This window comes from Mobula hypostoma, chromosome 3 (genome assembly GCF_963921235.1).
Source record: "Mobula hypostoma chromosome 3, sMobHyp1.1, whole genome shotgun sequence".
NCBI lineage: Eukaryota > Metazoa > Chordata > Chondrichthyes > Myliobatiformes > Myliobatidae > Mobula > Mobula hypostoma.
Genome location: NC_086099.1, coordinates 29,398,211 through 29,412,345, shown reverse-complemented (window position 1 = coordinate 29,412,345; position 14,135 = coordinate 29,398,211). Strand labels below are relative to the sequence as shown.

At 44.6% G+C, this 14,135-nt stretch overlaps 1 protein-coding gene across 2 annotated transcripts in view; it reads right to left on the bottom strand.

Annotated features, from left to right (window-relative positions):
* The window catches only part of gba2 (glucosidase, beta (bile acid) 2), a 60,680-nt gene extending 46,930 nt beyond the window's left edge, over positions 1–13,750 (bottom strand). Inside the window, exons 1-2 of one of the 2 annotated variants that reach the window (XM_063042825.1) lie at positions 13,520–13,750; positions 7,567–7,658 (exon numbers count right to left, since the gene is read on the bottom strand). In XM_063042825.1, the coding sequence (XP_062898895.1) occupies positions 7,567–7,658; positions 13,520–13,710 (283 nt within the window). In that variant the 5' untranslated portion in view covers positions 13,711–13,750. The remainder of the gene's footprint in view (positions 1–7,566; positions 7,659–13,519) is intronic. The other variant, XM_063042824.1, reaches the window with a different exon arrangement.
* Between the last annotated feature and the right edge of the window lie 385 nt (positions 13,751–14,135).

The window sequence follows — 14,135 nt, the reverse complement described above, 5'->3', positions numbered from 1 at the left end:
AGGATGAAATGGAACAAAATCCAGCAGGCGGCACGGCACAGCAGCAGCGGCCTTTCGGATCTGGTGTTATTTTAATTTAATTTTTTAATTTAATTTTAAGCCACAATTTTTGATTAGGGCACATGGATAACAGAGCGACTATCTACCATCGCCAGATACTGCTACAATACAGAGATCGCCCAAAAACAAACCGTCATGAAGATCTACCAGTTAAATTACACGACCTCGGCTTGCTAAGGGGATCGGGCCTGCAGTCCTTGGAGTCGCCTGATGCTGGTGGCTGGAGGTGGGGACGTCATAAGTGGTGTGTGAGGAAGCGGAAGCGAGGCAAGCGGGCAGGAGTCAGTGCCAGGCAAAAAGCAAACCCTAGCCGGCCGACTCTCCTGTCCATTCTGCTCTCCGATGTCCGCTCCCCGGACAATAAATTGGACTACAGGTTTCCCCCGCCATCCGAAGGTAGAGCGTTCCTATGAAACGATTCGTAAGCCGAAATGTCGTAAAGCGAAGAAGCAATGACCATTTATTTATATGGGAAAATTTTGTGAGCGTTTGCAGACCCAAAAATAACCTACCAAATCATGCCAAATAACACATAAAACCTAAAATAACAGTAACATATAGTAAAAGCAGGAATTATATCATAAATACACAGTCTATATAAAGTAGAAATAATGTATGTACAGTGTAGTATCACTTACCGGAATCAGGACAGCGCCAAGCACACTGATGATGGTGTGTTAGGCTGAGTTGTCGCAGGCTGGGTGGTGCAGTGGCCCCCACCCTCTGAGCCGCTGAGCGATACATTGCCGCGAAGCATGCAGGGGTGCAGCAGTGACCGGGAGGCACAGAGCACATCTTTAAGAAAAAAGCCGAAATAACTATGCTAATTAATTAGGTGCTGCCCGGCACGTAATTGTCAGCACAGATCAGTGCCGATTTCCGATTGCATCGCCTCTGATCTGGGCCGACAATTACATGCTAGGCAGCACCTAATTAATTAGCATGTTTATTTCAGCTTTTTTCTTAAAGATGTGCTGTGTGCCTCCCGGCTACCACTGCATTCTCCGCGAATCAGTACAGTATCTGTCCGGGGCCCAGGAGTTGGGGTGGTGGGACACGGGGGTGTCATCTCATCGCCGATCAGGGCAGGCAGCTCATCTTCTTCTATGACTGCCCGCCTCGATGTCGAAGGTTGAGGTTCGTCGTTTGCTGTGGCTAATGTGGAAGACTTGCTTGACCGCTGAGCCTCGCTCATTTTTCTATCATACAGTTCTTTGTAAGCACTCAAACCATCCTGCAAATATCCCCTAAATCTATGTACCCTTTCAAAATTAAAGTCGTACTTTAACATTGCAGCGAAAATCTCATGCAGTTGCTTCACCTTCATTTCACTACTGCATTCGGTTTCGATTGTTATCTTTTCCTCTTCCAATTGCATCAGCTCTTCATCTATCAGTTCTTGGTCATGGGATGCCAAAACCTCTTCAACATCATCTTCGTCAGCTTCCACAAGCCAAACTCACTTTGTCCTTGCTGCGTTCACCACGATCGAAACGCTTAATTATGTCTAGTTTTACTCTAAGTGTAACACCCTTACTCTTTCAGGCTTTTCCGACACCTTAGAAGGCATCTTGCTAACGGCTGCTCAATGCAACGTGTTTAAGCAATGCCGTTCCGAATCCGGGGGAGAGCGGCTGCTCGGGGCGCGTGCTGCCTTTCTTCGTAACAGTGAAAACACCTTCTGAAAGCGAAAACAGGGTACTAATGTAGGTCTTTCATAACAGTGAGGTTTCGTAAAGCGAACATTCGAAAAGCGAGGGACACCTGTACATCCGACCCCAACGAAATACTCGGCGGGAGTACAGAGTCTGTTGTGCGTATGTTTTCACGGAAACGTGGCTCACCAACAGAACCCTGGACACAGCCATTCAGCTGGACGGACCCGTCTTGTTTTGAGCTGACAAAGATACAGCTCTTTCCAGTAAGACTCATGGTGGTGGCTTGTGTGTTTAAATCAATATGGAATGGTGCAAAACTCTGTGCTGGTTTCCAGATACTGCTCATCGTTAGTGGAGTTTGTGACTGTTAGATGCAGACCATTTTATTTACCACAGGAATTCACCACTGACCTTACAGTCAGTGTCCATATTCCCCCCCAGCGCTAATGCTAGGAGGCACTCTATGAACTGTATGGGGCTATTAGCGAACTGCAGAACTCACACCCTGATGGATTGTTTACTGTCGCCGGAGACTTTAACCACGCGAACCTTAAGTCAGTGCTCCCCAATCTCCATCAGAACGTGGACTTTGCAACGAGAGGGGCGAACGTGTACCGGACGAAGCCCCGCCCCCACCTCGGTTACTCAGATCACATCTCTGTTATGCTAATCCCAGCATACAGACTGCTCGTCAGGCGCTCCAGACCAGTTCAGAAGCAGGTGAAAACCTGGCCAGCAGAAGCCATCTTTGCTCTCCAAGACTGCTTTGAGCACACTGACTGGCACATGTTCAGGGAGGCTGCAACCGATGTCGACTCCACCAACTTAGAGTACACAGCATCAGTGACTAACATCAGCAAGTGCATCGATGACGTCACTGTGGCCAAGACCATCACTACATGCGCTAACCAGAAGCCATGGATGACCACGGAGGTGCGTGCACTGTTGAGGACCCATGACTCCGCCTTCAGAGCAGATGACAAGGCAGCCCTAACAACAGCGAGGGCCAAACTGTCCTGGGCCATCAGAAAGGCAAAGTGTGTACATGCCCAGCAAATCCACAGCCACTTCCAGGACAGCGGCGACACGCGACACATGTGGAAGGGCATTCAGGACATCACCAACTACAAGACAACATCACCTGCCTGTGCTGGTGATGCCTCCCTCCCAGATGCGTTGAACAACTTCTACGCTCGTTTGAAGCGAAAAATGACGTGGTGGCGAGGAAGACCACCCCTCCTCCAAATGTCCAGGTGCTGTGTCTGAGCGTGGCCGATGTGAGGAGAACCCTGTGCAGGGTCATCCCACGGAAGGCTGCTGGACCAGACAATATTCCTGGCAGAGTGCTTAGAGGATGTGAAGACCAGCTAGCAGTGATTCTCACTGACATCTTCAACATCTCCCTGAGCAGCACCATCGTTCTTACGTGCTTCAAGGCCACCACCATCGTCCCCGTGCCGAAGAAATCTTCAGTGTGTTAGAGTGAGTTTTTGGGTAGATGATTCATTTACACTTAAATGACTTTGGCCACCAGATTTCTATTTGACAAAGTACTATGGATTGAGTCCACAACAATGCGCTTCCTAAAAAGGTATGACTACCAGATGCTTCTGGCGCCGTAGTCTGACCAGATGCTGTAGTTTCAAAGATAGTATTATCTATTCTTTATAAATATTAATTGTCTTCTATGTTAGCACGTAAAATGTCAAATAAATGTACCGTGGATTTAACTTGCATTCCTAAAGGCTGTGGATACCAACCCAGGCATGTTGGTGTCGGAAGGAAAGGATGAAGTTAGGAGGTGTGATGTTTTGTATGTAGCTTCAAAAGGAAGCATTGTCTATGCATTGTCCATAACTTTTTAAGTAGCGATTGCCTTGGTGTTTAGCATATAAATATTGAGCCCACATTGGGCTAGCAGACCTTTCTACTGAAAGCGTCTCCGTCCGTATAATGCCTGCTGTACGTTGTGTCGAATAAAGAAGCTGCTTTGTATTTACCAGTGACTCTGTCTCTCCCGTGATTTCATCAACACTACAAGTGTCCTGCCTCAACAACTACCGCCCCATTGCACTCACATCTATCATCATGAACTGTTTTGAGAGGCTCATCATGAGGCACATCAAGACCCTGCTGCCCCCCTCACTGGACCTCCTGCAGTTCGCGTACCATCCCAACCGTTCAACAGATGACGCCATTGCCATCACGGTCCACCTGGCCCTAACCCACTTGGACAAGAAAGACACATATGTTCGAATTCTGTTCATAGACTTCAGTTCAGCATTCAACACAATCATTCCTCAGAACTGATTGGAAAGCTGAGCCTACTGGGCCTGAACACCTCCCTCTGCAACTGGATCCTAGACTTCCTGACTGGGAGACCTCAGTCAGTCCGGATTGGAAGCAGCATCTCTAACACCATCACACTGAGCAAGCTGTATGCTCAATCCACTGCTCCCAGGGCTGTGTGCTCAGTCCACTGCTGTTCACTCTGCTGACCAACGACTGTGCTGCAACACACAGCTCGAACCACATCATCAAGTTCGCCAATGACACGACCATGGTGGGTCTCATCAGCAAGAACGATGAGTCAGCATACAAAGAAGAGGTGCAGCGGCTAATGTACTGGTGCAGAGCCAACAACCTGTCTCTGAATGTGAACAAAACAAAAGAGATGGTTGTTGACTTCAGGAGGACACGGAGCAACCACTCTCCGCTGAACATCGATGACTCCTCTGTAGAGATCATTAAAAGCACCAAATTTCTTGGTGTTCACCCGGCGGAGAATCTCACCTGGTCCCTCAACACCAGCTCCATAGCAAAGAAAGCACAGCAGCGTCTCTACTTTCTGTGAAGGCTGAGAAAAGTCCATCTCCCACCCCCCATCCTCACCACATTCTACAGAGGTTGTATTGAGAGCATCCCGAGCAGCTGCATCACTGCCTGGTTCAAAAATTGCACCATCTCGGATCGCAAGACCCTGCAGCGGATAGTGAGGTCAGCTGAGAAGATCATAGGGGTTTCTCTTCCCGTCGTGACAGACATTTACACCATGCGCTGCATCCACAAAGCAAACAGCATTATGAAGGACCCCACGCACCCCTCATACAAACTCTTCTCCCTCCTGCCATCTGGCAAAAGGCACCGAAGCATTCAGGCTCTCATGACCAGACTATGTAACAGTTTCTTCCCCCAAGCCATCAGACTCCTCAATACCCAGAGCCTGGCTTGACACCAACCTACTGCCCTCTACTGTGCCTATTGTCTTATTTATTATTTATTGTAATGCCTGCACTGTTTTGTGCACTTTATGCAGTCCTGGGTAGGTCTGTAGTCTAGTATAGTTTTTGTGTTGCTTTACGTAGTTCAATGCAGTTTTTGTATTGTTTTATGTAGCACCATGGTCCTGAAAAACATTGTCTCCTTTTTGCTGTGTACTGTACCAGCAGTTATGGTCCAAATGACAATAAAAAGTGACTTGACTTGGAATCCTTGCATGAAGCAGTAAGAAAGGTGATATAAAAATAATTGAGAGAGTCCATACAAAATGCTGGTGGAACTCAGCAGGCTAGGCAGTATCTATAGAAAAGAGTACAGTCAACCTTTTGGCCCGGAATGTCAACTGTACTCTTTTCCATAGATACTGCCTGGCCTGCTGAGTTCCTCTAGCATTGTGTTGTTGGAATTTCCAGCATCTGCAGATTTTCTCTTGCTTGTGAGAGTCCATGGACTTTTCCAAATACACAAGAGATAACTAAATTAACGCCAGCACCGAGGCTTAAAACACATTGTTTTCTTCTTTGAATGGCCACATTGTTCAGATGACTGACACTAGACTCCTGAAACAGAAGCTATTTTGAGCTCTGTTGCAAGAAGAGATTGAAGAATGCATACGTGTTTTGGAAGAAAGCAAATTTCCAACAATTCATGGGAATACCTGGCCTATGACTTTCTGCAATTGGTATAAGGAATCAGGCACACATGTATATTGAGCACAATTAAGACTTAGATAAATGAAAAGCACACCACAGCAAATCACTTAGCCATCTCTTCAGGCACCTCCTGCCCCAGGATATCCCACAGAGTTCTGACCTGACTGATGAGGCCAAAACAAAAGACTGAAGATAGTCACCCTCCATCCTGAGAGAATGCCCAAGAAAAAGGTGGAAAGTAACAAGGAAATTCCACATATTCCATGAAGACAAAGCTTGGACTTCTACCGGTTTGCATAGCTACATTTTTGATTTGAATGTGGTAACAGAAAGATTGTTCAATGCAAAGTTAAATTGGCCCAAAGGAGGGTGGTAATGAAGAATACCCTTCTCACAGAACCACAGAAGTTACAACACGTTCTGTTTTTACTTCTTCTTTTCTAAACATCCAAGTGCATAACATTCCTCTCAGGCAAAGCAGTAATTTGTTTGTACTTTGCTGAAACCAAAACAAGATGGGGTGTATATACAGTATGTGGAACATTTTGTCAATACATAAGAGTGATCTTGAGCTTGTTATTTTCCCATTACTTCAACTTCCATCTGACTGACCTCTATGTCAGTGGTCTTTCCAGTGTTCTATTGAACTCCAATGTAACCTCAAGGAGCATTCATTCTTCCCCAAGTGGCACTTACAATCTTAACACTGATCTCAGAAAATACAAATAATTGACTTTTCTAGCTTGTAAAAAGTAATCACCCTACAATATTAATCCTTTCATTTTCTAAGGAAGCTGTTTGCCTTGTTGACTGTTTTCATTATTGCTTTCATTTGCATTTTGATTTCTTGATTCCCGAATTAAATGTGTGATGATCAAACCTTTAATATTTCCTGAACATCTACCAATAATGACTTGATATGAACATAAGAACACAAGACATTGGAGCAGGAGTAGGCCATTCAGCCCATCAAACCTGCCCCGCCATTCAATAAGATCATTGCTAATCTGTCCATAACTCAGCTCCATCTACCTGCCTTTTCCCCATAACCCTTAATTCCCTTACTATGGAAAAACCTATCTAATTGTTTCTTAAATGTATTTAGGGAGGAAGCTTCAACTGCTTCCCTGGGCAGAAAATTCCACAGATTCTCCAGTCTCTGGGAAAAACAGTTTCTCCTCATCTCCTTCCTAAATCTTCTCCCCTGAATCTTGAGGCAATGTCCCCCAGTTCTAGTTCACCTACCAATGGAAACAACTTTCCTACTTCTATCTTATCTATCCCTTTCAAAATTTTGTATGTTTCTATAAGATCCCCTCTCATTCTTCTGAACTCCAGAGACTACAGTCCCAGGCGACTCAATCTCACCTCATAAGTTAACCCCTTCATCCCTGGAATCAACCTGGTGAACCTCCTCTGCACTGCCTCCAAAGCCAGTATATCCTTCCTCAAGTATGGAGATCAGAACTGCACACAGTACTCCAGGTGCGGCCTCACCAGTACCCTGTGTAGTTGCAGCATGACCTCCCTGCTCTTGAATTCAATCCCTCTAGCAATGAAGGCCAATATTCCATCTGCTTCTTAATAACCTGTTGTACCTGAAAGCCAACTTTTTGCGATTCATGAACAAGCATTCCCAAGTCCCTCTGCACAACAGCATGCTGCAATCTTTCACCATTTAAATAATAATCTGCTCTTCTATTATTCTTTCTGAAGTGGATGATCTCACATTTACCAACGTTGTATTCCATCTGCCAGACCTTGGCCCACCCACTTAACCATGACTTAATCATTCTTCCATTGCTATTAATGATACAAATAATGACAATGTTCAAATAGTAGAAAACTTTATAGCCTGAAACAACATTTTAAATTATTGAAAGAGCAACATACAAATTTTACACCAATGCACTTACCATAAATCTGTCGCAAAGGTATGGAATTAAATGAGTCAATAAATGGTGCCTTCTTCTCTATTCGTGTTTTTCTGTACCACCATTTCAAATACCTGAACAGAAACAGAATTACAGCACAGTCAGCTGAAACCACTGGTTATTCACAAAACTTATTTCATTCACTCCACAGTTTTAGCCATCCTCTGAGCCTCATTGAGTATACGATCAATTCTCAGTTCTGTATATGTGTAAGGAAAGGTTTAAGCAAATAATTTGGGTATCAAGGACTTCGGTTTAAAAATGATTGCTGGATATCAATTTACAAATTTGTGCTACAATGCCTCAGACTCCTTTGGACTCCTGGCTTTGACTTATGAAGCTATTTTTCACAATAACAAATAGCATACCAGTCGCAATACATTCTACTGAAAATTCATAAAGCATTTTACCTCGGCTTTTCAACTTTGTATTTAATGAAGTGGCTTCTAGGAACAGAACTACACAGTATTCTTAGCCTTAAGGGTTACGTACTGAACCTATCAAACCAGTAGTGTTTAATGGCTAAATATCCCAAAACCTGGTTATTTACTCTGCAGCACATCCAATTATCGGAAGAAAACACCCCTCTTGTTCATGCATTTTTCAGTTTGTTATGCTGGTGGCTGCTTGTACATGGGAATGCTATCACTATGTAATAAGAGTCTTAACTAATGCAGAAATCAGGCTTCTGACTTCCTCAGACCCAGGGCTTCAGCCATTGGACTTCGATCTTTGATATCAACCTGAGGACTTGCCCATGACAGGACCCTGAACTCTAGGCCTCAAACTCCTCTCGCCAATTAGCATATTTATGGGGTCACTGCCCCTCACGCCACTGCCTGCATGGACCTCCAATCCCGGCACCACTGAGCTGGAGGGACTCACTGACATGGGGGGAGACGGTGTCACAGACCTCATCCTTGCTTCGCCCAAGGTGCTTGCCAGCTCAATATTAGTCCATGGATGTCCTTTCTTCACATTGTTGCCAGCCTTCAAACATGGAGCAGAAGCCCACACTCTGGTCTGATTTCTAACTCCTCCACATTTCAGTCCCTAAACCCTAACCTGACCCGTAACTCCCCTCTGTCTCCAAAACTATCCTTATAAACCTCAAAAAAAAGTCTGATCCAGAATGGGTCACTATTAGCTTTTATGCTCCTTTCACATGCATTTACACAATTGATCTTATCCACTCATTGACACTGTAAATTCCACTTTCTTATCCCCACTAAAGAAAAATCTTTATGCATTGAACTCTACTGTTTCAGAAAAGAGGAAGGCAGTAGCAAGGAAATTACAGACTAGTTAGTCTGACCTCAGTTGTTGGGAAGATGCTTTGAGTCAATTACTAAGGATGAGGTAATGGAGTACTTGGTGACTGACACAAGACAAAATAGGACAAAATCAGCATGGTTTCCTTAAGAGAAAATCTTGCCTTATGAACCTGATAGAATTATTTAAGGAGATTTAAGTAGTACAGGTAAGGAGGATGCAGTGTAAGTTGTATATTTGGATTTTCAGAAGGCCTTTCACAAAGTGCCACATATGAGGCTGCTTAACAAGTTAAAAGCCCATGGTATTACAGGAAAGTTACTAGCATGGTTAGAGCATTGGCAGATTGGTAGGAGGCAGCAAGTGGGAGTAAAAGGATCCTTTTCTGGTTGGCTGCCAGTGACTAGTGGTGTTCCACAGGGGTCAGTGTTGGGACTGCAGAGGTGGCTTTGTTCCCAAGTTTGCAGATGATAAAAAGATTGGTGGAGGGGCAGGTAGTGTTGAGGAAACAGGTAGGCTGCAGAAGGACTTACAGGTTAGAAGAATGGTCAAGAAGGTGGCAAATGAAATACAATATTGGAAAATGCATGGTCATGCACTTTGTTAGAAGAAATAAATGTGCAGACTATTTTCTAAACGGGGAGAAAATCCCAAAATCTGAGATGCAAAGGAACTTGGGAATCCTTGTGCAAAACACCATAAAGGTTGACTTGCAGGTGGAGTAAGTGGTGACGAAGACAAACGCAATGGTAGCATTCATTTCAAGAGGAATAGAATACAAGAGCAGGGATGTGATACAGAGGCTTTATAAGGCACTGGTGATGCCTCACCTTGAGTACTGTGAACAGTCTTGGCCTCTTTATCTAAGAAGAGATGTGCTGGCATTGGAGAGGATTCAGAGGAGGTTCACAAGGATTATTCTGAGAATTAAAGGGTTATCATATGAGGAACGTTTGATGGCTCTAGAATTGTACTTGCTGGAATTTAGAAGGATGAGGGGGTGACCATTGAAACCTTTTGAATGTTGAAAGGCCTAGACATGGGAGATGTGAAAAGTATGTTTCACGTGGTGGGGGAGTCTGGGACAAGACAGCACAGGCTCAGAATAAAGGAATATCCATTTAAAACAGAGATGCAGAGAAATTTCTTCAGCCAGAGGGTGGTGAATTTGTTAACACAAGCATCTGTGGAGGCCAGGTCATTGAGTGTATATAAGGCAGAGACTGATAGGTTTTGATTGGTCACAGCATTAAAGGTTATGGAGAGAAGGCTGGGGATTGGGACTAAGGAGGGGAAATAGGATCAGCTATGATTGAATGGTGGAGCAGACTCGATGGGCCAAATGACCTAATTCTGCTCTTATGTCTTATGGTCCAACTTGACTTCTTGGTGCCTGCTGTATTGATGGTCTCCTCCCAGATATAGAAACAGACTGTGGATAGTCTCAGCATTTTAGATCTCACTATTAGTCACCATTCATCTCTTTTTAAGCAAGAAGGGATCCAGTCTGTTTATCCTTCTTGCAATTCCCATCTCATCCATATCTTTTTACATGAATGGGAGTAAAATTTCCATGGTTATAAGAAAGGATATAGAAATTAAGATGGTGTAAACTTGTTGAAAAAAGCTTTTTTAATATTAAAAGTTAATATATTTTATAATATTAAAAGATTCTAATCATAATATCTTGTTAAAGCTAAGTGGACTTCAAATTAAAGTTCACCACAGACTTGTTAGAACAATGAACTGGCAGAATGTATTAAATTAAAAAATGACGACTCAAGCAGCATTACTGAGGGGAAAGAATTAACCTACTGGACCTGCTGCACATTTGCAACTTTGTGTTTTCTTTCACTGCAGATCAGTTGGTTGGGTTGACCATGGATGTTGCATGATACGCAAGCCAGGGAGGTACCATATGAAAAGCAGGCTGTTGCCAACGTAGCTGGCACCCCCTCTCCATGCATCGATGAATGAAAAGGAACGGCAGAGACCGATACAGTCTGACATCAGCAGCATCGCAGGAGTAGCCAGTCAGCATTGAACTCAATGTAGGACTGCCTTAGGGAGTGCAGCTGTGGATTTTTGGTCAGGCTCCCGAAGCCTTCCCATTGAGTGGGTATAGCCAGAAAGCAGGAGGCTTGAGATCAATGTTTTCCTTCTAGATGAGCTGCCAACCACAGCTGATGAGCCTAATCTGCCTGAAGTGATTGGTTTTCAGGCATCAGTAACCCACCTGAGCCTCTTCTCCTGTCAATAGAAATGGTTCCACTGGGCTTAATAGCTAAGCCACTCCTGAAGGCCAGGAACTGAAACTGGTTGTCAGAGGCTATTTGAGACACACATCACTGGGAGCATTTAATAGGAAGTGGGAACTTATCCTCACTACCACACCAGCTATAACAACCTTAAGGAACTTGCAAATCATTGGACCTTGAATTGTTGATTTACATTATTCAAGCACTGTTTGTGGGATTAGTGTGGGACTTATACTATGTGTCAGCATAGACTCAATGGGCCATGACTAGGAACATAATCAATGATGGGGGCAAGTGAAGTTGAGCGTAGTTATCCCCTTTTATTCGAGAGCCTGATGGTTGAGGGGTAGTAACAGTTGTTGAACCTGATGCTGCCAGTCCAGAGGCTCCTGTAGCTTCCACCTGATGGCAGCAGCGAGAAGACAGAATGGCCTGAGCAGTAGAGCTCTCTGATGATGGATGCTGCTTTCCTATGACAGCACTTCATATAGATATGCTCACTGGTTGGGAGAGCTTTACCCATGATGTACTGAACCAAATCCATTACATTTTGAAGGACTTTCCATTCAAAGGCATTGGTGTTTCCATACCAGGCTGTGATGCAGCCAGTCAATATACTCTCCACTACACATTCATAGAAGTTTGATGAAGTTTAGTTCACTGATGACAGCACAATGATCAATACACCATTCACAATTCTACAAATAATGAAACAGTCCTCATCCAAATGCAAAAAGACCCGGACAATATCTAGGCCTGAGATGGCAAGTTGTGAGTAATATTCACACTACACAAGTACCAGGCAACGACAATATATCGAACTAGGGAAAATCCAGTTTTCACTCCCTTACATTCAATGGTATTACCAACACTGAATTGCACTACTATCTATATCTGCTGGGTGGGGGGGTGATTACCATTGACCAGAAACTGAATTAGAGTAATACACAATATAGCCCAAGAGCAGGTCAGAAGCCAGGAATCCCGCAGTGATTTTTCCAGCGTCAATCTTCTCTAAGCTTGTCCACTATCTACAGGACTCCGATGGATTGCTTGGACCTTGCAACACACACAAAATGCTGGAGGAACTCAGCAGGTTAGGCAGCATCTATGGAAATGAACAGACAATACTTTGGGCTGAGCCCCTTCATCAGGACCGAGAAGGAAGATGCTGGAATAAAAAGGTGGGGGAAGGGGAAGGAGGATAGCTAGACAGTGATAGGTGAGGTCAGGTGAGTGAAAAAGGTGAAGGGCTGGAGATGAAGAAATATAATTAGAGAGGAGAGTGACCCATAGGAGAAACAGAAGGAAGAGGGGGAAGTGACAGGCATGCCGTCCACTCCACCAATGCATTGTAGCAGCGGTGTGCACCATCCACAGGATGCACTGCAGCAACTCACCAAGACAACACCTTCCAAACCCACACCTCTACCAGCTTGAAGGACAAGGGCAACAAGAGCAAGGGAACACCACTACTTAGAAGTTGCCCTCCAAGCCACATACTACTCTGACTTGACAATATCACCAGTCCACTGCTGTCACTGGGCAAAAATCCTGGACAGCACTCCTATCGGGATAATACACACACTAAAGGACTGAAATATTTCAAGAAGTAACCACACCACATCAAGGGATGGACAATTCAATGCTGACTCAGCCTGCAACATCCACATCCCCTGAATTAATAAAAATGTGTCATCAAAACTTTCTAGCCCTTTTAGGTTGTAAATTTTAAAGATTCATCATACTCCACGAAAAGAATTATTTTAGAACCCCTAAAGATTTTGTAGGTCTCAGTAAAATGAACTTATTCTTCTAAACTCAAGAAAGCACAAGGTATAGCCTACAAAGGTTGGGCATAACAAAGGGCAATAATTTAATTTACAACCCACACTTTCTGGGAACCCCTCCTCCACAGGAAATAAATGCAGTTTCCAACCGCAGACTTGAACGAGGTTGAACGGTTATCCGCACCTGCTTGACGTTGAATACAGATTTCCATTCATTGTCATAGATGTCAAGGTGTAATGACAATCCTTGATCGCATGAAGCTCACTGCTCCGTTCAGTAAAAGGTAGGTCCATAGTGACTGAACATCCAAACCGACACAGATAAGCCAATGTAACCCCGGAAGTATCAAGAGGGAATTTAAAGTGTCTTCCATTGGATTGGTCTTTAGAGGCAAATAGTCGGTAGGACTTTTATCAACAACAGTAAAACGACAATTTTAGGCTGACAAACCATCTAAGTCACTGGATTCCCAATTAGCTGCTACCGCCACAGTGCGGTGTTGACACAGAGAGGGAATCGATGAAATATAAACTGCTGAAGTCTGGTCTAATAACGGGGGTGAAACGCAAATCAACCCTCGCCAGCACAGTTCACGGTAACTAGGGATGACTTACCGGATCCCCAGGCCCAGGTGACCGATCATATGCGACAGCGACACATCGGTAGCTTCGAACGGCTTCCTCCGCTCTTTAAACTCATGTGCCAGGCAGATCCTCCACCCAAATTGCGGTACTCCAGCCCTGTCCGAGCAGCCCCCCACATAATGAAGCATCAGCTCAGAGCCCTGAGCCGCCCCACCCTCCATCTCCACACAGGGCGCGGCGCCGCTCCCTCAGCTCCCCCCACCCACCGCCGGCCCGTACGCATGCGCGCTCTGTCACTCTCGAAACCCAGGAAGGGCGAACGCGTAACGGGGGGAGGCGAAGGAGGCAGGAATGTCGCGCATGCGCTCTGCGCCTCCCTCGCCGACAGCGCGATTACTCTCGGAGTGTAGATGAGGCTCTCTTGTGAATAAGGAAGAACGCGAATCGTATTAAAACCCCAATAAATGTAACAACTTTTATGAAAGGTTTCAGCTTGTCAAAAACTGGACTCTGGTCATAAACTACCTACGTCAGAATTGAGCAGTGCATGTATGCATCAATCGTTGAGTCAATGCTAAATTAAACAATTTCAGATAGCTAGTTCTTTCTCCCTCTCCTCAGACGTGGTTGTATCTTTCTGTTTTTG